The sequence below is a fragment of the Chionomys nivalis genome, chromosome 4 (assembly GCF_950005125.1).
Source record: "Chionomys nivalis chromosome 4, mChiNiv1.1, whole genome shotgun sequence".
Taxonomy (NCBI): Eukaryota; Metazoa; Chordata; class Mammalia; order Rodentia; family Cricetidae; genus Chionomys; species Chionomys nivalis.
This window is the reverse complement of record NC_080089.1, coordinates 37,238,923-37,263,471: the sequence shown is the minus strand read 5'-3', so window position 1 is coordinate 37,263,471 and position 24,549 is coordinate 37,238,923. Positions and strand designations below refer to the sequence as shown.

At 36.1% G+C, this 24,549-nt stretch overlaps 1 protein-coding gene across 1 annotated transcript; it reads right to left on the bottom strand.

The window, feature by feature from the left end:
- Nucleotides 1-232: 232 nt before the first annotated feature.
- Nucleotides 233-6,306, bottom strand: LOC130872782 (olfactory receptor 145-like). The gene is made up of 2 exons (XM_057767027.1): nucleotides 6,290-6,306; nucleotides 233-1,166 (listed from the first exon to the last, which is right to left on the bottom strand). The coding sequence occupies exons 1-2, from the start codon at nucleotides 6,304-6,306 to the stop codon at nucleotides 233-235; spliced, it is 951 nt and encodes a 316-aa protein (XP_057623010.1).
- Between the last annotated feature and the right edge of the window lie 18,243 nt (nucleotides 6,307-24,549).

Genomic DNA, 24,549 nt, shown 5'->3' with positions numbered 1-24,549 from the left:
GACATCAATGAAAAAGAAAAAGTCATTTACTTACTTATGTTGTCAAACTGACAAAATGGTGAAGGACCAAAATTTTTCAATGCCAGATAACAAACCTACTAAAAAGAACAAGTTACAAATTCTTCCCTCCATGGTATGAAAAAAAATACAGAGAGGAATATAGAAAATATATTGACAAATATGCACTAACTCTTGGTGATATACCCACAATTAAAAAGATATTAAGTTGTGCTTAAAACTTTCTTTTGGTTAGAGTTTTTTTCAAAGCAATTTTAACATCTTTGTTCCTAAGGCTATATATTAATGGGTTCATCATGGGGACCACAATGTTATAAAATACAGAAGATATTTTTCCCTGATCCATAGACCCAGCTGAAGAGGGTTTTAGATACATGAATGCACATGAACCAAAAAACAGAGAAACAGCAATTATGTGGGAGCTACAGGTGCTGAAGGTTTTGAACCTCCCTTCAGTAGAACTTATTTTCAGAATGCTGGAGAGGATGAAGCCATAAGAGGTAAAGATGATGACCGTGGGCACAATGATGTCTTTTCCTGCTACAATCAACAGCTCTATCTCATTGACATAGGTGCTTGTGCAAGAGAGCTGTAGCAAAGGTAGGAGGTCACAAAAATAGTGGTTGATGGTATTTCTGTCACAGAAGGTAAGTCTTAGGACACATCCTGTGTGGATCATGGCACCAGAAAACCCCATCAAATATGAACCAAACATGAGGTAAGAACACACCTTAGGAGACATAGTAATGTTATATAAGAGTGGATTGCAAATGGCCGCATAGCGATCATAGGCCATTGCTGTCAGCACGTAACACTCAGAAATGACAAAAAAACAAAAGAAGTAGAATTGAGTCATACATCCTTCATAAGAAATAGCATTCTTATTTAGTGTGAAGTTCATTAGCATTTTGGGTGTTATGACTGAACAATAGCAAAGGTCAATGCAGGACAAATTAAATAAGAAAAAGTACATAGGGGTGTGAAGGTGAGAGTTCAGTACAATTAGCATGATCAAAGCCAAATTTCCCAGTGTTGTTATCATGTACATCACTAGAAAGAGGAGGAACAAAGGTATTTGAAGTTCTGGCCGGTCTGTTAACCCCATCAAGATGAATTCTGTGACTGTGGAAACATTTCCCAGAGCCATTCTTCCATTAGAGAATCTGTAGGAACAAAAGCAGCTAAGATGAAATCAAGTAATATAAAAGAAAAATCACCAAACTTTTTGCTATGTAAGTGAGTTGTCTAGTAGATTTGCCTGATGTTGATCAATTTGAAACACTTCATGGTACCACATTACTCAATGTCATCATCTTCCCCATATCAGACTTTAAAAACTAACTACATTATAGAGTCAACAACAGTGTATACAAGTTGACAGCAGTACTATCATATCCAATATGACAATTAGAAAAATTAAGGGAGAGGAAAGAAACAGGTTGTCTTTAGACAAATTGCCATTTCTCTTTATACTATTGTTTCTTTGACTTAGCTTCTGCCTTGGGTAACATATTCCAAACTTCATCTAACTTGAATTCTTGTAAAATTGTAAATTTAAGAAAAAGAACTTAATTCTGAGAATATCTAATATAATGGACATTGTGTTCACTCTTGTAGTTTAAAGGATGGCCAGGTGTTGATGGATTAACTCCTTTGACAAGGAAACCAATGGTTTATTATATATACTTCAGATTGTAGCAAGCCTGGAAAGGCAATAACTAGAGAACTACTTATTGTATCAACAGATAGTTAAAAAAATCACATTTAAAAGTATTTTTAAGGTGTAACTGAGTCTCTCTCTCCCTCTGTGTATGTGTGTGTGTGTTTATTATGTGTGTGTGTGTGAATATATATTTTCCAAGCTCCTGATTCATAAGAAAAAAAGACTGGCCAAATTGAAAAGTGAGCTGCTTTGGGAGGATATTCTAAACAATTTTTCAAGTAGCAAACTCCAGTTAGATTATCTCTGTCAGGCAAATAGGGACCTTGCTAATAAGGGCCATCCAAATAAGGATGCTTATGGTTTTAGGATAGGGTACTGGGAATAGGTTGCAGTTCATTGTGGTCAGCTGCAGCATTCCTGATGTTAAGCATTTAGGATTCCCAGACATCTGCTGAAAAAAAAAAAAAAAAACTCACCTAAGGGAACCTTCATTTTCTCAATACTTGTTGGTAGTTCCTTCTCTGATTTAGTTACTAGTCTTATCACAACAAAAAACATAAAATTCAAAAGATATATATATATGTATCTGAATTAGAACTTGTTGATTAAAACACCGCAAGCAACTCCAGTTTTTATCGACTTTAAAAACAATGTTGCAGGAAATTTTCCAGTTAATATTTGTGAAACTTTATGACAACAAAGATTGGGAAAGAAAGATCTTGAATGTTGGGCTTCAACTCAACACAAAACCATTCTGCAACATAATCAAATCAAAGCTGAAATTGAAAAACTCTTCATGAACTCTATGATACATACAATATAAATAGTTATATCCACATAAGCAGAAAATAGAATGTTGTTTACTAGTGCAAATGGAGCAAAAAAATCAAATATTTTTGAAAGGGTAGAGGATGTCCAATGTCACTGTATAAGTACTGAAAGAAAAAGAAGAGCTACAAATCCAAAATATTGGTTTTAAAAATAGAGGGAATTTCTGCTTACAAGAAAGCCATTCATTTGGGAAAGATGCCTAGCCCTAGAGATCTACTGTTCAGTAGATTAACAGAGATAATGCCCCATTGTCAACTTGAATTTGTTAAGAGGATAGATCTCCAGGACTTCTTCTCTCTACATGGATACACATTAAACCAAATAAAGATAGGTTTGTATGAAAGAAGCCATGTTTCAATTAGCTTTATCATTGGGCATTTCACAAGTAACGCATGATTCAAAACAAATTTCTTACCTCACATTATCATTTTAGAGTTTAGAGATATATCATTGAAGATATCAATTAAACAATGAAATATTGGCATAAAATTCAAAACTTACCCACTTTTGGTGAGAAAACCTTCTTGCAAATTTACCATTTTTATTTTTCCTGAAGTCCTAATGAAGACTTGATTACAAGATGATGAAGCACAAAATTAATATTCCATAATCTTTTGAAATCTTTCTGAACTACCAATCATAATTCATAATGCTACTAATTCCCTAAGACTCTGAAGAAATACAAGTAAGCATTAAGCTTATCTTTTTTATCACACTGGTCACTGAGTAAGACTCCAGAATATTTTGCACAATTTATTACTACTCTATATTTGGCTATGCATAAAGAAGTGGTTTTCTTGGACTCTTACCTGGATAAAGAGCCCAGATATAAAGAGGAAACGGGGCTTATGCGTTTACATGCTCAATAATGGTGTGTATTTAGATCTTTAGGGACCAGTTCTCTACTCCAGTACACCTTCTTCTTTAGGGATTGTACTTCCTCTTTGATTTAACCAATAATGAACTCCCATTTGCCATCACCTTTCATTTCATACGGGAAATCTGCTTCTATTATTTTTATCTTAGTTCCCAAGTTCTTTCATGGTAATGTTCCACTGAGTCTAAATCCATTATCATCTAATACCTCATTATTAATTTTAGTTTTCTTTTTCAAGGAAGTCACATTTTGGGAGTTATTTTCCTTATTTTAGTGTTTTCATTTTATGATCTGTACCAAACTTAAGAATTCACTCATACCTGGCATGACTACCTCTGAGCAATATACAAAGAATTGCAAATTCATTTTTACTATTATATGTGTAGTGACGCACTCTTTTAATTAAATCACTCATGAGGTAGAAGCAAGCAGATTTCTATGTGTTCAAAACTAACCTGGTTCTACATATTTTGTCCAGGACAGATATGACTACATAATAAGACAATTTCTCAATAAATAAAATAATTAAGCAAGCAAACAAACAAAGCCATACCACATCTAAGGTATGTTACAACTCAAGTTAATTTTTTAACAATTACTGAAAATTTCTGAGTGAGTACCCTGCTTGGTCATTAAGAGTTTAATAATACAATGAACTTTTCTTCTAATGAAAACGTTATTTTGTAGTTATACAACAAAAGAATACACAATAATCTTTAAATACTATATCTGCATACTAATAAAAATTTAATTTCATGAGAGAATTTGATTTCTTCTTTTGTTTTTGATAATTTCTTTTACTATTTTAAACATTTTTGTATTGCTATAGCCTAAAATATTGCTGGAAAAATCAAGGTAGGAAGGAAAACTATACATAAAAGATCATTAAAATAATATGTTTTAAACAGTGTTCACCATGATTAGTCAGCAGAAAATTCCAGTTAAAACTAATTTGATATTCCATCTCATCCCAGTCAGAATGACTATCATCAGTTAGTCAAATGACAAGGAATACTGGTGAGGATGTGAAGAAAAATGAACACTTATTCAAGTACGCTAGCATATAAACTATTACGAATACTAAAGACATCAGTGTGGGGTTCTTCAACAGCTATAAGCAAACTACCATGACTGAGCTATACTATCACTGAATACATGCCCAAATGACTATATATCCCATTTCAAAGATATGTACTCATAGATATTGGTCACTGCTCTATCCACAATATTTAGATAGTGCAATAATAGATACAAATGAAATATTAATGGATAAATAGTTAATCGTGTAATTCTCAGTCTTCTATTAATGCATAATACTATGTTACTGAATTTCATAAATCAACGCTTTCTTAATTTTCTTAATATTCTTATATAGATAGTTGGTCATGGATAACGACCTTTTGAATATGTTGTTGACATGCTTATAAGAGACTATTTTTGCAGCCCAGGAAAGAAGCACAATTTTTTATTGTGAATGCCTTTTGAAATGTGTTGCAACTTTAATGTACCAGTATTTTAATAAAAAATGTTTCCTAACATTTTATTAGCAATATAGAACCATGATATTTGTATTGTTTTTACCCCATTTTAGAATTAGAATATATGTTTAGAGTTTTCCAATTTACTGGAATACAGGATTCTGCAATATGCAATAAAGATACTGAAAATTTCATCAGTGTGCTGTAATGTTTCCTTTTTATCTTTTATGCTATGAATTTGAGTCTTCTCTTTATTATATTTAATATGAATAATGGATAGACATTCATGTCTATCTTCCAAATAACCTTGTTTCATTATTTTTTATATTTTTCATTTTCATTTCCTTTTTCTCTGTTTGAATCATTATTATATTTTTAAAACTGCTTATTTGGAGTTCAATTCATTTTTGCTTTCCTACCATATTCCTAAAGATTTGTCCACAGAGGAAGGAATATGCTGCTCTTGATGAGGATCTGGAGCCTTGTGAAGCCATGATGATGTCATGGAGTGAACTGAAATAAGTAAACAAGATGAAACCAGTTTTTATGTTTCCGATGAAGAGGAAAGGACAGTGGAGCTCTAGAAATGTACCTGCCCTTAAAATCCAAGAATGAAGCAATCAAAGCTGTAAAGAAAGGTTAAAAGGTTTCTTAAAAACTCATAATATGATCAAGGAACTTCACAATTTTTAGCAGACCTTGAAAACTTTATTAATGCTTTGTTATGTAAATAGTCATGTATTGTACATTTGTAGAACAATAACTTTTCTCGTTGTATTTTATTGTGTAATGAACATAAAAATAAATTATCAAATATGAAAAGAGAAAACCTAAAAATCCTTGGCTTAATTGAAACAATCTTTTATCTGAATAGCAAGGCTCTTTAATAAAAAGCATTAATAAAACTCACACCGCAATTAGTTAATATTTCTGATTGAAAAAAAAAATTCTGGAAATACGTTCTAACCCGCCTGGGCACCAAGACAATGCACAATGTTCCTCTGCTACTTTCAAGTTAATGTCCAATTATGTCAAATGAAAGCCTTTGTTCTGTTGGACTTACTGTCATCTATGATCAGGACATATAGGTCCTTCTGGTATTCGCAGGTTTGTGTTTGTTTGGTGGAAAACACTTGAAGGCATAAATTATTAAACTCATATTTATATTTGAATAGGATTAACTCTTGAGTCAAGTGAAAATATGCCTAGAGTAATCAACAAGAAATTACTGGTGTTTGTTGATTTTACTACAAACACTCTTTTTAATCTTTTGCTCTTGATTTTCTAAATTGTATTTTTTGGACAATGTGATATTTGGTTGTCTTCCTTCAATTTTTTCTTCTCTAAAATTTTTATTAAAGTTGTCTCAGATAATTTTATCTATATATGTCATTAAAATACAATAGGTAATTTTCTAATAACCGTCTAAAAATAGTCATTGAGCAAAATTTTGATAATGTTTCAGTTTTTCCTATTATTTAGTTTTAAATCTCATGTCTATCTGACTTACTATACATAAGTTAAGATCTTGTCTAACTCTTACATATTAATTTAACCCATCTCCATTAATCTGTGTATATCCACGTGGAAGTGGCTTACCGGCAAAGTTTCAGCATATCTGACTCTGGCAGTAGCTCCATGGCATCTCGCTGTCTCTGCCCTTTTTCTTCCTGCATTCAGCCTAACTTTCCCTGCCTATCTAAGTTCTGCCTTGCTATAGGTCCAAAGCCGTTTCTTTATTTATTAATGGTAATGACAGCACACAGAGGAGACTCCCACATCAGGGATTGGTCCTTAATATCCCTCTTAAAATTCTTACATTAAAATCCATATTCTAAGATACCAGTTCTAGTTAACTTGCTTTCTTTCTTAGTTGCATTTGTTTGGAATTCATATTTCTAGACTATAACTCAAGGCTGTTTCCATGGATGTGCATTTCTTGGAAGCAATATACAATATATTTTAACCCAGTCTGCCAGCATGTATCTTTAATTAAAGAAATGAGACTGCCACATTCCTAACATTTTTGAAAGTCATATTTTAATTCCTGCTTATTTCATATTTTATAATTTTATAATGTATAATTTTTAAATAAAATTTATAAATTATTATAATTTTATATTTGACAAAGTTCTAATTCTCAATTGTTTTTTTTTCTTTTTTTATCATTTTTTTATTATTTTTTAATTAAAATTTCCAACTGCTCCCCGTTTCCCATTTCCCTCCCCCTCCTCCCACATATTGCCCCCTCCCCCCGCTCCCCTCCCCCATCCCCACTCCACTTCTCCTCCCCCCAGTCCACTCCCCCTCCCTCTCGATACTGAAGATCAGTCCAAATTCCCTGCTCTACAGGAAGACCAAGGTCCTCCCACTTCTATCTAGGTCCAGGAAGGTGAGCATCCAAACAGGCTAAGCTCCCACAAAGCCAGTTCATGTATTAGGATCGAAACCTAGTTCCATTGTCCTTGGCTTCTCATCAGCCTTCATTGTCCGCCATGCTCAGAGAGTCCAGTTTCAACCCATGCTTATTCAGTCCCAGTCCAGCTGGCCTTGGAGAGCTCCCAATAGATCAGTTCCACTGTCACAGTGGGTGGGTGCATGCCTCGTGGTCCTGATTTCCTTGCTCATGTTCTCCCTCATTCTGCTCCTCATTTGGACCTTAAGAGCTCAGACGGTTGCTCCAAATTGGGTCTCTGTCTCTCTCTTGATCCATCGCCAGATGAAAGTTCCTGTGCCATTCTCCTTGGCCTCTCGTCAGCTCTCATTGTCCGCCATATTCAGAGAGTCCGGTTTTATCCCATGTTTTTTCCAGTAGCAGTCCAGCTGGCCTTGGTGAGCTCCCAATAGATCGGCCCCCCTGTCTCAGTGGTTGGGTGCACCCCTCATGGTCCTGACTTCCTTGTTCATGTTCTCTCTCCTTCTGCTCCTCATTATAACCTTGGGAGCTCAGTCCGGTGTTCCAGTGTGGGTCTCTGTCTCTATCTCCATCCATCGCTAGATGAAGGTTCTGTGGCGATATGCAAGATATTCATCAGTATGATTATAGGATAGGTTCATTTCAGGTTCCCTATCCTCAGGTGCCCCAATGAACTAACTGGGGACATTGCCCTGGGCATCTGGTAGCCATTCCAGGTTCAAGTCTCTTGCCAACCCTTAGGTGGCTCCCTTAACTAAGGTATGAGTTTCCCTGCTCCCCAATCCAACCTTCCTTTGACCCCAATCACCCCGATTCCCCCAGTTCCCCTCATCCTCTCCTTCACACTTTTCTCTCCCCATCACCCCTCATCCCCATCCCACCCCACCCCCCAAGATTCCAATTTTTTGCCCATCAATCTTGTCTATTTCCCATAGCTGGGAGGATATCTATATGTTTTTCCTTGGGTTTACCCTCTTGATTAGCTTCTTTAGGATCACAAATTATAGACTCAGTGGCCCCTATCCATGGCTAGAAACCAATTATGAGTGAGTACATCCCATGATCTTCTTTTTGGGTCTGGGTTACCTCACTCAGGATCGTATTTTCTATTTCCATCCATTTGCATGCAAAATTCGAGAAGTCATTGTTTTTTACCGCAGAGTAGTACTCTAATGTATATACATTCCACACTTTCTTCATCCATTCTTCTATTGAAGGGCATCTAGGTTGCTTCCAGGTTCTGGCTATTACAAATAATGCTGTTATGAACATAGTTGGACAAATGCTTTTGTCATATGATAGGGCATCTCTTGGGTATATTCCCAAGAGTGCTATTGCTGGGTCCAGGGGTAGGTTGATCCCAATTTTTCTGAGAAACTGCCACACTGATTTCCTGTTGGGACATAGCCCCACCCATTGGGGGCGTGTTCGCCTCGGGCTAATGTTTATGGATAAATCTGCCGGGGCGTGAGCCCAGCAGCCCTCTTTTCTTTTGCTCCGCTTTTCCGGTACACCGCGGGAACCTGTGGTCCTGTAAGTTTATTTCCTTATTAAAGCTGTATATATCTATATAATCTGTCTACATTCATTTGCGCCACCACAATTTCCAAAGTGGTTGCACAAGTTTGCAGTCCCACCAGCAATGGATGAGGGTACCCCTTTCTCCACAACCTCTCCAGCAAAGGCTATCCTTAGTGTTTTTGATTTTAGCCATTCTGACAGGTATAAGATGATATCTCAAAGTTGTTTTGATTTGCATTTCTCTGATCGCTAGGAGGTTGAGCATGACCTTAAGTATCTTTTGGCCATTTTAACTTCTTCTGATGATAATTCTCTGTTCAGTTCAGTGCCCCATTTTTTAATTGGGTTAATTAACATTTTAAAGTCTAGTTTCTTGAGTTCTTTATATATTTTGGAGATCAGACCTTTGTCTGTAGCGGGGTTGGTGAAGATCTTCTCCCAGTCAGTAGGATGCCTTTTTGTCTTAATGACAGTGTCCTTTGCTTTACAGAAGCTTCTCAGTTTCCGGAGGTCCCATTTATTCAATGTTGCCCTTAATGTCTGTGCTGCTGGGGTTATACATAGGAAGCGATCTCCTGTGCCCATATGTTGTAGGGTACTTCCCATTTTCTCTTCTATCAGGTTCAGTGTGTTCAGATTGATATTGAGGTCTTTGATCCATTTGGACTTGAGTTTTGTGCATGGTGATAGATATGGGTCTATTTTCATTCTTCTACAGGTTGACATCTAATTGTGCCAGCACCATTTGTTGAAGATGCTTTCTTTCTTCCATTGTATACTTTTAGCTCCTTTATCGAAAATTAGTTGTTCATAGGTTTGTGGGTTAAAATCCTGGTCTTCTATTCGATTCCATTGGTCGACTGCTCTGTTTTTATGCCAGTACCACGCTGTTTTCATTACTGTAGCTCTGTAATAGAGTTTGAAGTCAGGGATGGTAATGCCTCCAGAAGTTCCTTTATTGTATAAAAGTTCTAATTCTCACTTGTTTTTTTTTTTTTTTGTATTCTGTAAAGTTTATTCTTTTCCATAATTTTACATGTGTATTTAACCTTCTCATCAGTACGTAGGGTTTCTTTAGGTACCTCTTAGGTCTGTAGTCATGAATTACTTTGCTTTGTGTTACTATTTGTATTAATTAAAACATTGCTTGACCCATTAGATTTAGCTTCTTATTGGCTAACTCTTACATCTTAATTTAACCCTATTAATCTGCTTACCGGCAAAGTTCACAGTATCCGATGTTCACAAGCGGCCCCTTCCTCTTATAAAAGTATTTTCAGATGTAGTTGTAAATTGGGAGCATAGCCTCCAGCCCCTGGCATCCATCCCAGCCCCCAGGTCTAGGAGTTGCTTTTTTTGCCCTGGATTCCAAATCCCAGCATGCCAGGGTTTTTAAGTGATATTTAAATACCTAGAGGGTTTTTAAATGATATTTAAATATGCATTTGGACCATCTCGTGTCAGAGGCATGCATTTAAAGTGGGTTTCTTACGAATCCTAGCCAATTTCAAAGCCCTTAAGTGGACACTTAAAACCTTTTTAAATTGTAACATTCTAACTTAAAGCAAACTACACTCCAACCCTGTGTTTTTTCAAGTTTGGCGCTTCCGCCCGGCTTCCCCTTCTCTTTCTGTGTGTTCATTCGCCGACCACGAGTTTGTCCCGCCCCTACTTTTGTCTCTCTCTATGTTTTTATTGGCACTCCTGCTCTTTGTCCCGCCTTGACTTCTGCCTCATTCCCGCACGTGCGCGCGTTCACACACACACACACACACACACACACACACACACAGAGAGTTGCGCACCACTGCCAAGCTGTGCTGTTCTGGAATTTTAACCCTCCTTTCCAAGGTGCTCAGCCCCTGTATGCCCAAAAAACCAAAGCGCACTTTCCTATCAGTAACAGAGACGTGGCATGCTGGTTTCTGGAACTCACTTGCCCATCAGCTTCTGGGCCTGTCACCAACAGGGCGCTCCATTTTACAGGGCTGCCTTTGAAGCTCTGACTGCTGCTCCCCCACCTTTCCCTGCTGTTTCCCTGGTCTCTGTGCCTCTGCTCTCTAACTGCTGCTGCCCCACCTTCTATGCTGACAACAAGTCTAACCTACTGACAAATCTACTTTTTCCCCCGTCCTTCCTTTCACTCTAAACTCTATAAAAATGTTTCATCTCTATGTTTCTGTTCTCTCTTGTAATGCCTAGTATAATGTGGCTACAACATATCTTTATATAAATATGTAACGGTGCTCTTTTAATGTAAATTTCAGTTTGGTGTTTATATGTACTTCCAGATTACAACAGCTAAAATACCAAATAATAACACTTGGTTTTCTTTTTTTTTTTTTTTTTTTTTTTTTTTTTTTTTTTTGGTTTTTCGAGACAGGGTTTCTCTGTGGCTTTTGTGGCTTTGGAGCCTGAACACTTGGTTTTCAAGTACCTTTACAGACATGAGATCATAGCATTTTAAATAAGAGTTTTTAACATAGAGACAAGCCGTTCTTTGCAGCATCCTGTGTGTCCTCCAAGAAGACAACCTGTGTCTCCAGGCTTCCTCTGGGTTGCAAAGCACCCACACAAAAACAAAAACGGCTTTCTTCTCAGGGAATCAATCTGCTTTATCTGCAAAGCCAGGTAAGACATTCTTATTCCTCCCAGATCTGTCTAAAGAACATTTGACAACACAAGGTACTGGTCTTTAACAGGCTTCATAGTCCAGGGTTAACAGATTTCAATCTCCAGAAGTTCAAAAGTTCCCAATTTATTCTAATAGCCTTTTGCTACAGGTTCCTGGAAAAGTTTTATAGCTACACCAAAATCAGGTTTGGTAAAATCTAGGGTTTCCAATTTATTTAATTGTTTTACTACTACACTAACCCCAGCCAGTTTTAAGCTTATTTGTCAGGTTACTTCTGCTGCCTACTCAAGACCAACCTACGAAATGCTTACAGGACATTACCAAAAGTACCTGTACCAGCTCCTGGGACTTAATTGGTACCAGCTCTTCTGGATCACGGACACCTGCCAACTTAAATATGGTTTCATCTGCTATTGTGTCTCATCCCAATGCTAGCCTTATTTCATAGCTTCAGTAATAACAATATTTTTTTTCCCTAGATAGCTGCCTTCTTACCTTCCTCAAGAAACAAATACCTGGCATCTCCAAAATGACAGCAGACAGAATGCCTTTTCAGCTACACCACCCGCTAAGGTGGACTCACCAACAGCCAGCACCCCCTCCCCAGTTTGCCCCATACCTGCAGGAAGTAGCCATATGTGAGTCTACGCCCTTTTTCCAAAGAGAGACTAAATGTTTGTCACAATTATCACTTCAATTTATTGTCACCCCTATATCCAAAGGGTCTGGAATGTTAAGATGGGAGCGTAGCCGTCAGCCCCTGCCATTCATCCCAGCCCCCAGATCTGGGAGTTGCTTTGCCCTGGACCCCAAATCTCAGCATGCCAGGTCCTGACCCCCTCCCTGGACCACTCCCACAGTGTATTTAAATGGGCTCCCAGAGGAGAATCATGTGGTTTTTGAGTCTGCATGGGCTCCCTGCTTTTCTGTCTCCCTGCCATGCACTCAGCCACTGGACAGCGTCATTCTTAATAAAACGATGAACATTTTGATTTGGTTTGATTTGACCTAATTGGATTTCTTGAACTGGCAGAGCTGTCCTTTTCTTATTATTTTTTTTACTTGACAGTCTTATAAAATTTTCTTTATATTTTGAGATTGGTTCGATGAAAAATTAGCAAGATAATATAATATGGATACTGGAGTTAGTAAGAAAATTTATAGTAGTGTAAGTACATCCCTACTCTGGAGAATTAGAAACAGTGGAAATGTTATTTGAACATTTATAAATAATTGTCCATTCTATAAGAAAAGTCTTTTATTCAAATTAGGAAAACTGCAGGCAAAAAAAAAAAAAAAAACCCTGAAAATAATGTCAGCTGTTTTACTTAAAAATAATTTTTAGAGTGAAAATCAGTGTTGCCAATGGCCAACATCCAATCACAATATACAAATCACTAACAACTTACACTAAATTTGACAACACTTAAATAAAAAGTTATGATAGAAACAGTAACATACAGACTGATTTTCCAGCACAAAATTTCCTATTGTTCTTTGATTACTGGTTGTCAATGCGGTCATCTTTTGGTCTTTTTCCTCAAAAAGGGGAGCGGGATAGAATGCAATCTCTTATTCTAGAAAGGAATATAATAATTGGGTCTGACCACAAAATTTCTTTCAAATTACTTGGTTTATTCATTTGTTTAACATTTGGATGTTCAAATTTTATCAACTGAATTAGGAGATATTTTAGTGACAATAGATCTATTCAGAACCAACAAATGAAAGTCCAGAGACTAGAAATTTTAGTTGACTTCAGATATTCTGACCTTCACAAACTAATACTTCTTTAATTTAAAACTATCCTAATTAGAGAAATCTGGAAATTTCAATATATATAAAGCCTTTCAATTTGGAGATTTGGATAGTTGGTGCATTTATTTTCAAAATTACTAGCTTGAACTTCAATTATTATTCCTTTCTTGTTCTTGATTAATTAGTGTTTAATTAAATGCTTAATTATCTTATGAGTGGTGTGTGCATACCACAGTACATGTGTGAAAATCAGAGAACTTTGAGATTAGTATTTCCCTTTCATCATGTGGATTCTGGGGATTGAACGTAGGTCGTCAGGTATGGCGACAGGTGACTTTACCTGATTAACCATCTGACCTGCCCACTATTTCATTTTTTGATTCCCCCAAATGTAACCATTCCCTTTTCACATCCAAAAATCATTAGCATATACTAGCTGTGGGCTGTAGCTTCTCTAAATACTTTGAAAGTAGATGGCAATACAGTGTCTCATGTAACAGATATGTATTTACATTGGAATATTTCTTTTAATCCTGTTAGAGAGGGACCTCATATATTCTGAATTTCTGTCTATTTGAGCATAGAGGAATGCTGTTAGTCTCCTTTCTGTCCTATACTTTAATTCTTAAATATCAAACATATTAAAAATTCAAATTCATTTTTTGTAGTTTTGTACAAAACCTGGAATTTTGAGCCAATTCCCTCTAAAATAACATAAATCACAACAAAAGAGCCACTAAGTTATTTTCTGGCAGAAAGTAAATCAGTATTTACCCTGAGGAATGATAAGTGAGCTCATCTAAGAACATAGGCAGTTAGCTTTTAAAACGAAATTGCTTTTTTTTTAACATCACATTTACTGATACAAAACTCAGTAACAATAGGAGGACATCCTTTTCCTTAGACTTTTTACTAGAAAACCTGACACAATTTGAAAGACCCAGATAACTTCAGACCCCTCTAGCAAAAAAAAAAAAAAAAATCTAGCAGGGAGAGAAGAACCAAAAATCTAGGTTAATCAGTTCAGTGACTCTGTTCCAGGAACTACCTGACCATAAAGTTAGATTATAATCTTGAGAATAATCTTGAGAAACAGGGAGTTATCCCCTTGTGATTATCACTGGTATTTTCGGAATCTTCCAATGACGCCCTCCCTACACCATTTGGAAACATTATGGTTTCTTCCCTTAAATACTCCTTCTCCCAGCTACTCAGGGTAGAACTCCTCTACCCCTGTGTGGGAAATGAGTTTTGGCCTCAGTGCACTGGTTTCTGTCCTGTCAATAAACCTTGTGTGTTTTATATTTAAAAAAAAAAAAAATGCTGCAAGATCCCCGGCGGCAGTAGGCAGCAGAAATGCTGTAGGTCCCAAGTGGTGGTAGCGGGCCATGTGGAAGCAGGCAGTGGACCCTGGGAGCAGCCAGTCCCAGAGCGGTGGCCCGAGCCGTGGTGGTGGGCAATATGGCAGCATGCAGCGGGCTCTGAGAGCAGCCAGAGATGGCTGCCGATCCTCGAGCAGTGGCTGGTCCCAAGCAGGGAGACACAGGGCAGGAGGGCAGGAGACAGAGACATGGATAGACACGACTTGCAGAGTGAGGTTGAATATTTATGTACGGGGTTATGAAGGGGGAAGGGAGAAGGGGGGAGAGAGAGAGAGAGAGAGAGAGAGAGAGAGAGAGAGAGAGAGAGAGAAGAGATTTTTTCTATAAATTCTGTTATTCTAAAGAACACTGACTATACACTCTCTCTTCCATAAGTTGCCTTTGGTCATGGCATTTTATGACAGTAATGAATATAATACAGCTAAGAATGTTGAACAGTTTATTATTATTATTTTATTTTATTACTTTAAAAACTACCAATCCAAATTCCCACTTCAGGCCATTAGTTAAGCAAATAAAAAAGAAAACACCAAACAATATGAAATCAACAGAAAGACGGGAATCAGTATACATCTTTTACCAATGGTTTCAATTTTCCAATCAAAATATATTCTCTTGATTGGGGGAGGGGGGGAATGGGAGGTGGTGGCAGGGAAGAGGCAGAAATCTTTAATAATTAAATAAATTAATTAATTAATAAAAAAAAGAAAAAAAACAAAGAAGTGAATCACTCTATCTGTGGCAAAGAGGGAGACTCCCTTTTTTCAGTGATATAGCTACTGCCATGGGGCCTATGCCGTCAGCTATGCTTCTGCAATGCTCATGAGACTTACAGGATCATAAAGGGGGTCACAAAAGCAGAGAGGGACTAGTTAGGCATTTGGGAAAGAGGGAGTCAGCAGGAGTGGGGGATAAGAGAGCAATGGGGGAAAATGTGGTCTAAACATATTATATGCATGTATGAAAGTGTCTGAATGGAGTCTAGTACTATATATAATTAATGTCTGCCAATAAAAATATTTTCATGCCAAAAAAATATATATTCACAAACAAAATAAATGAAAATGGATCAGTCTGCTATGAGAACTCCTTCATCCAATAACCCTTACCATAATGCCTCTCACTGAGACGGTGTGCCTGAGCTAACGGGAGCTAACTCCAGTTGTTCTGGGAATGATCAAGCATGGGATCAAGCTGGACCCTCTGAAAATGGTTGACAATTGGGGCAGACTGAGAGTCCAATGACAATGGCATTGGGATTTATCTGGACTGCATGTACTGGGTTTTTGGCGTCCATTCTCTTTGGGTGCACACCTTCCTAAGACTGTAGGAGGGAGGGCCTTGGACTTCCCACAGGGCAGGATGCCTTGCTGTCCCTTAGAACTGGAGGGCGATGAGGAGGAGGGTGTGGGGGGGGAGTGGGAGGGAAGTGGGAGGAGGGGAGGAAGTGGGAATTTTGATTGATGTTATTTATAAAGTAAAAAAAGAAAAAAGATACTGCCCCACTTTGGGTGCGATCTCATGTACTATAAATGCAGATAAAAAGTATTTGTGGACCCCCATTGGCTGTTGGATTCAGTTCCAATTCCCAGTTCATGCAGAGAACTGTGGATCGCTACTCTTTTGTGAGTTTACTTCCTAATAAATAAATCGTTATACTTCATTCTGGACAGGTGTGGAACTCTTTTGAATGGCAACGGTTTGGTGCAAAAGTGGCCAGAGTCTATCCCCAGAAGGGCTGCAGCCTTCTTCCAGCACACACAGCTGAACTAACCCTCTGCAGCTGAATTATCATCTGGCACACAGCTGTACACCATTTGGTAGGTCTGTCTTGCGGCGACATGTTAATTTTCTGTCAACCCACCTGTGTGGCTTCAACCTGCCTACTAAGTGGCTGACTTACTCTTGCCTGCACCTTTTTGCTGAAACTTGTCCAACGCTTCTCTGGCTTCTGCCAGGGCTGCTCTGATCAGGCCCAATTCTGTCTCCAGAGCATGGGCTAATCTGGCTTTCATTTCTAGTTTGGATCCACAAATTCTTGACCTGAGCTCAGGCCTGTAACCTCGAAGTTCTCAACTTCCCACAAGCTCGAGGTTCTTTGATATTCTTCCCAACATAATATTCTTCATATATGAGAACCCTGCTCTTAAGTAGTTAACTAAATTGTTAGTAATTAAGTCTCGGGGAATTCAGGTCTTGATCTAGGACCTGCCTTACTGCCACAACTGTGACACCTGCTGGCCATTCAAAATTATTACATCTACAACAATTTTCTGAAAATTATAATGGTGGTAAGTTAATTTGATAAATAAATTTGAAAATTGTAAACCAACCCCGAGATAATTGCCGAAAATATCACCATCTATGAATTTAACAGCTTTTTTGTTTCTATTGCAAATGGAATTTACAAGAGTTATATGAGTTAACTTTTACATATATTTTTCTGCTCATGACACTTACCTTTGTTCTTTATATTATATCCTTAAAAATGGTTTGATAACAGAGTTAAGCACTAGAAACTTTTAGGAAGGATAGAGGCTTTAGCTGTAAGGGTTCATACTATTGAAAATGATATCCTTAATTTGACAGGCAAAATTCAATCCATGTCAGTGGGTTATGAAACCTTACAAAATGATACTGATGAGAGACTATCTGAAAGGATTAATACTGTTGAAATTAACAATCAAAATCTGTTAAAAAGTTATGTAAGTTAGCAGATAGAAAATTTCTCCAGGAAGGCAATATGCACGCCATCCAAATAATATCCAAGGATGAGAAAAATATCATTAATGGAAAAATGTAACACCTTGAAATCGCATGTGCAGAATGAGAAACAGAAATTATTTGATTTGATGAAATCATTAGAAATATTCACAAATCAAAATATCAGAAAATTAAAATATATTTATTGGCACCTGTTCAAGATTTCAATGGCAACTGCTTTGAGTATGGAAAAGACTGATTCAGTAGTCACACATGTACTAGAAGTTACGGCCATCATGGGTATACCTGCAAAAATAAAGACAGACAATGGTATAGCCTATGTCTCTAAGAAAATGAACCTTTTTTTCTTATTATAATATAAAGCACATTATAGGTATACTACACAATCCTACATATCAGGTAGTTATTATTAAAATCAAACTATAAATGATATATTAAACAATCAGAAAGGGATGAAATATATACCCAGAAATAGATTGCACAATGCTTTATTGACCTTGAGTTTTCTTAATGCTAATGAGAAAGGAACAATGACAGCAGAGAGACACTGGATAATAGAAAAAAAACCTCTGAATTAAATCAGCTGGTGTATTTCAAGGATGTGCTGATCTCACAATGGATGCCAGGAGATGTGCTATGTTGGCAAATTTTAGTTTCCACATGAGAAGAAATGCTATGAATACCATCAAAATTAATAAAGCTTCTATTTGAAAAAGAGAAACCTCTTGAGAAAGAGAAATGACAGAGAGGTGACAATCCTACAGGTGGTAAGGAAACTTCATTAAGTTTGGGACAGGCTTCTGTTCTTGTCTTTACAGGAAATTCTCATCTTCAAAAATTCAAGAGACCTTTGACATATAGATGCCTAAAAAAAACATAGATAATGAGAAAGAATCATCAAGTAAAGAGAAATCTGACTTATTGTAACCATATCCTCTGCAGGGTACAATTTTACTATCTAAACATACATATCCCTCTACTTCTCAGTATAATGATAGTTCCAACACATTTAAAAATCAAAGCTGGGTTTGTTGTTGAAAAGTGGCTATCCTTCTCTAAATCCAGGCATGTTGTTAAAAGAAAAGTACAGAGTTTCTGATTCATATCAGGAGTCACCTGGTATGGTACAGACAGAAGAAAAACTTTAGGAAAATTTTACTTCTCCCCATACCTATTTTAGTCTCTCTGGTACCTTTTGTTGAATATATGTCTATACAAATAATGTTTATGTTTTCCACAATGAACAATAAATTTTCCTGCAGTAATCTTTGACATTTCCAGGAAGAAGATGGATCCCACAACAACGATTTCACCTGGTTGGTATGATGTCACTATGCTGATAGCACCTCTTTAAGATCGGTTTTGGTTTGCAAACTGCTCAAGGTGATTCCAACTTGACTAGCTGACATGGTGCATTTTCTTTTAAAGTTCTGCTCAAAACATCAAATAAGAACTTCAGAAAAACCCAACTGACTACTCTGATACTATCTGCAATTGTATCAGACAGTAATCTTGAAAATTAACCATCATTTTAGTTTTACAGGGTCCCATAGAAATAACATCGCCCCATGACAGCTGGAAGTAATTCTAGAAGACGATGTCCCCTCTCCCAACAAAGGTTGTCCTCGGGGTTTACGATATATACTAGGGGATGGTTATAAATGGTTTAGGGTTGGGGTGGAAATTATGTAGGCTCAGGGATCTCTTTTGGAAAAAAAAGGATTGAATGGGATAATAGATTAGTGTGAGCTTACTTACTTTTGATATTTTGATTTTGATCAGAATACTTTTGATCTATTATTTATAGACTATTTACCTTGATATAGATTTTTGTATTTTGATACTAATTCAAATTATATTTGTGATATTTAATATGTTCCTATTTCTGTTTATAATATTTGTTCACCTATGCAAAATTATTTTCTCATAATGTATGCATTGTCCTTTTAACTCTGCTTAAAATATTTTGTATATTGTTGTAATTTTAGGATATATATATATATATCTGTCATATTACACTACACATTTCTACCTCCAATAAAGATACTTATATATTGTTTATATTTTGAGGTCATTGACCTCATTTGCTGCACATTTGTTTAAAGACTATTTAATGTTTTAATATGAAGCCTTAGTCTTTAAGCTATATAGGTAATAAAATTATAGGTCAATAGTCATCCATTTTTGTCACACTTATAGTTAGACTAATCAGGTTCTTTACATGTATAGATATTGTATTCCTCATAGATAGGTAATTTTGAACCAATTCAAAGAACTGTATTATATATATGGCATTTAGATAATTTAGGATACTGTTGACATGAGACACGATTGCTCTTAGTAGCAGCGATCTGTTCCTGAGATAAATGTTGAGCATCAAAGACGCTCCATTCGGAGTTTGTTTTCTTTTTGGCAAAACTTGTCTTTGGGCAAAGAACTGCCCTGCCTTGACCCCTTACAAAATGCATGGTATCATGACGCCCAAACCTTGCCAAGACAGAATAAGATGGTTTTGAAATTTTTCCTGCCTCTGAAAATGGTCTGTCAGTGACCTTAGTCAAAGTTAGTTGCTTCAACAATGCAAATGAGACTTTGGGTGATTGCCCAGGTAGCCATTTATCTCTGTCATTTCTTGCAGCTTTTGAAAGTTGCTTGATTGGACGTCCTGTTTACTCAAGTAACATTATTTCCCTTCTCAGGACTTTGATGAGTTTGAAGACTAGATACTTTCCTCTCATGACTTAGTCAAGCCATTTCTCATATAAGATGTAGACTCCTTAGGATAGACTAACCATTGAAACATTTGACATATGTTTCTTGCTTGATGTTGTTCATGCTGGTTGTAATTCTAATTTTTATTCTTGATATTTTTTATTGTACGTAGCTTTGTATTGGCTTAGAACTCCCTTATTTATACAAAAGGAGTAGGTACTATGGAAACTCTTCATCCAATAGCCTTAAAGATACTGGCCCACTTTGGGATTGGTCTCATGTACTTTAAATGCAGAGGTAAAATGTGAGCAGACCGATTTTGGCTGCTGGGTTTGGTTCCAGTTCCCAGAAGACACAGTGGACTGTGGATCACTACACTTTCTGTGAGTTCACCCTTTAATAAAAAAAAAAAAAAAAAAAAAAAAAAAAAAAAAAAAAAAACCTTTGTTATACTCCATTCTGGACTAGTATGGAACTCTTTTGTATGGCAACACCAATCTATTTGTTGCCACCAAGAAATGTATTTTGCTTGTCAGTATATTGACTATGAGAACAATCCATTAAGATTACATTTTAGTTTACACACACAATTGATCTATTTAATTTCATGAAATATGTATTACTACATAAAAAATGCAGGATAACTTCAAAACAGTAATAGTTGGGAATTTTAGTGCCCTATCTTCATCAATAGAAAAGTCATTTGAGCAAAATTAAGCAGAGAAGCATTTGAGTTAAATGAAGGCTATGAACTTACATGTTCTCCAACTGGTGGTTCTGTTTGGGAAAGCTGTAAAATCTTTGGAAAATAGAACACTGACAGATGATAAGGGTCCCAGAAGTGAGTTCTTAAGGTTTTATGTACAGTGCCCATTTCCCATCCACCCTCTACTTCCTGGCATGGGATATTGTTAAGCTATTGTGAATAAGAATGATTCCATATCTATTCTTCAGGAAGTTTGCTATTGATGTATAGAAAGTTACTGATTTTTTTCAGTTGATTTTTTATCCTGCCACTTTGTTAAAAATTATTTTGATAATTTCTATAGGTTTTCTATTAGAAATTTTTGAATCTCTGCAAACACTTTTTCCAAAAGGGGGTTAATATTTATACTATATAAAACTACAAATTATTAAATGTCAATACACAATTATTCAGTCAATAACTAGATAAATGAATTAAACATCCAGTTTTCAATTTCAATAGTATAGTACAGATGTTGTTTGTGTGTGTGTGGGGGGGGGGAGTTCATCATTCTTGGCTACCATGGAAACACAAATCAAAACAGCATTGAGACTCCTTTTTACCTTAGAATGTCAGTTGACAAAAAAAAATAACAAACAGCAGAAAAATATATATTGTGGAAGATGGAGATAAGTGAAACTCTTATTTATCATTGCTGGATATACACATTACTACAGCCATGATGGAAGTCACTACAAAAGACCATAAAACACAACTATTGAATGCCCCACCTACATCACCCCTGCCACATAGATTTCATAGCCTTGGTTCCCTGGTACTAACCCAGAAAATGAACACACAGCATATCGCAAATGATAGAGTTTATAACACAGTCAGTTGGGGATTCCCAGGGGATAAGAATGGACATTGACCAACATGACCATTATAGAGCAGAACATTTATAGATGAGAGCATATAATAGTCAAAGAGACTGTGGTACTGGTTTGTATTCCAGGAAGAACATATGTCTTCAAAAACTTTTAAAGCAGACAAGGATATTTCCTTCCAGGTGATTGACAAGGTGCTTGTATTCAATTTTAACCGAATCAAAAATGCTATGCCCCTATCAAAGGCTTTGAAGGGCCAACCTTAGAAGTCTTTTGTAAGAAGAGATGCTACAGTAAGCAAAGGAATGAAAATCTAAGAGCTACAGAAAAAGGATCTTCTCACAACAAGATCTTTCTGTTCATCTTTATATTTTTCTAAAAAACATTCTCCTTCTGCAGTAAGGGTACCGGTACATAAACATTTGCAAAAGTAAGAATCTATTAATCAGTAGATTTTAGGAATAAATTAAAAACTGTTATGTTTCCAAGTTCTGCTTCCAAGTGGCTCTCATACTCCATTTTACCAAAGGGCAGGGTAAGCTACTGAGGTAGCTAGGCAACCTTCATAAAGCAGCAGCACGTGAAGCTTTTTGTCTGCTACTACACTTTGCTATTTTCAGTGGCTTTAAAAAAGTTTCTTAGGTCTAAGGATAACACCCATTGCTCAAGGTTATAGAAAAAGGGAGGATTTATGATTAGTTTGCACAAGAAACTAAACCTGACTTGGTGGTGGAAGTCTTCAGCCAATTTATATGAATGTTTACTTTTCCTCTGAGGATGAGGAAATTGGCTGAATACCTTTCTTGTTATTTTAATCAAAAACAATAAATCCCAAAGCTAAAATCTTGGGTTACCAGACCAAGTTGAAGGTTAAGTGCAAGGAGTTAAGAATCTTTTAATGCAAAGTTAGTTTAAGTTATCACTTCTCTTATCTGCAAGTGAGGTAAAACCAGGGCATGCTTATTTTCTATCTATTTAAGTAACAATGAATCAACAATTTTCAGTATGTAGTAATTCTATGTCCTTAAAACACTTTTGCCTGGACACTTAAGGCTGACCAAATGACTGCCAATAAAGATAATTGAAGGAAGGCAGATGTCTCTATTTACATTGGAGAAAGGAACAAAGATATGATGATGGATCACAGGCTTTTGACTGTGGCAGTTTTCCCAGATAATTAGAGTTATCAATATATAACAAATGCATAGGGCAAATTGTGCCCAAAACATAATCAAATAGAGCCCAAATATGTAACAGATGGAAATAAGCTACAACAAGAATTCTACAGCAAGAAACAGTGAATTCATTCAAAAGGCAATAACTCCAACATACCTTACATCTTGGTTTAATCCACCAACAGAATCCTTAATTCTGATGGGATGACCTTATGAAATGATGGCTGAATAATTACTGCATAATCTTGTGCTTCATAGTATGCCCCTATTCTCTATCAGGAAGTGTCTTGCTATACAGAAATTGCATGCTGATTGCTATATTGACAGCAATAATGTCTTGACCACCCTTCAGGCCATAAATATAATTAGGTTTTCAGTCATATGACAAATTATCAGAGTCTTACAGTTTAAATTCTTAATTGTAGAAGATGATGATTAGAAGAGAAAGCTACATCTACAATGACCCCAAAGCTTGCTAAGGTCATAATACTCCTTTGTATAAACTCAGAAGAATTAAAGACAATAATCCACAGAGCCCTTTGCACATACAAGTTTATTATAGTACTAGATACAACAGTCAATAAAAGGAAAATGCCCAGATGTCTACCAGTGGATGACTGAATGAATGTGGAAGATGTGGTATTTATAAACTCAATGGAGCTAATTTACCTGTAATAAAGAACACCTGGGTAGTTGTAGAAAATAAATAAAACAGAAAATCCTTTGGTTAAATTAAATAAATGAGTCTCAGAAAGACTAATTTCATAATTTTCTGTCATGTTCAGGATCTAGACCTAAATGCATATGACATGAAGCTGAATGAAACAGTATATATAGAGAAGGAAAGAAAACGGGTTGGGGAGAAAGGAAGAGTGGAATATAAAGTAAGGAAAAAGACACAAATATCATGATTTTCTCATTTGAAGAATCTAATATTAAATATATATGTACCCATATATTGATATGAACATTCCATGACATGAAAGATGATGGATGAGCATCTATGGGGACAATGCTGATTAGCAGGAAATTAGTGCAGTGAGGTGTGTTTATGAAAATTAATTATGTTAAACCACTATTTTGTTACATAAAAGATACAAAGAAAATAAAGTATGCCTATAAATAAATAATAAATTTAAAATCTCACTAAATAGATTGCTTTCACACAAACTATCAATTATAAATACAACCATAGCTTTCTTAAGTCATTAATTTAAATGTCTTTCTTTAGGAGGCAGCTAATGCTTACCTAAGTATCTTTCATAAAAGAAACTGTAGCCATAGATAATATTGTTGGTAATTGTAGCAAATGTTTATTATTTAACTAAAAATTTGCAATAATCACATAGAGCTGATATCTCCCTGACAAAATCATGTACATGTACTCATAAAGGCTAAGAATCTACTTTTGTCAATAGGGCAGGTAATAAACAAAAGCTATATTACAAATAAAGGAATAAATAACTCTTTTTAACAAACTAATTAATTAATTTATTTATATTGTGCCTGTAGTTTCTCCTTTTTCCTAATTTAAGAATTTGCTCTTCTAACAGCATTCCATAGATTGAACAATCAATTATAATCTTGAAGACAGCAGTTCAAAGTTCTGTGTGTCACACAGTTTATAGTTAAGCGGTCTGAATGTAGTCGGGGGTCTTTGTGTAGCAGTATCTCAAGTCAGAAGAAGATATAGAGGCTTAAAACAAACAAGAGTCATGACACAAGGAGGAGAATGAGAAGTAGAGGGAGTCCACTCTTATTCAAAATCCTCTTTATTATTGAATCAG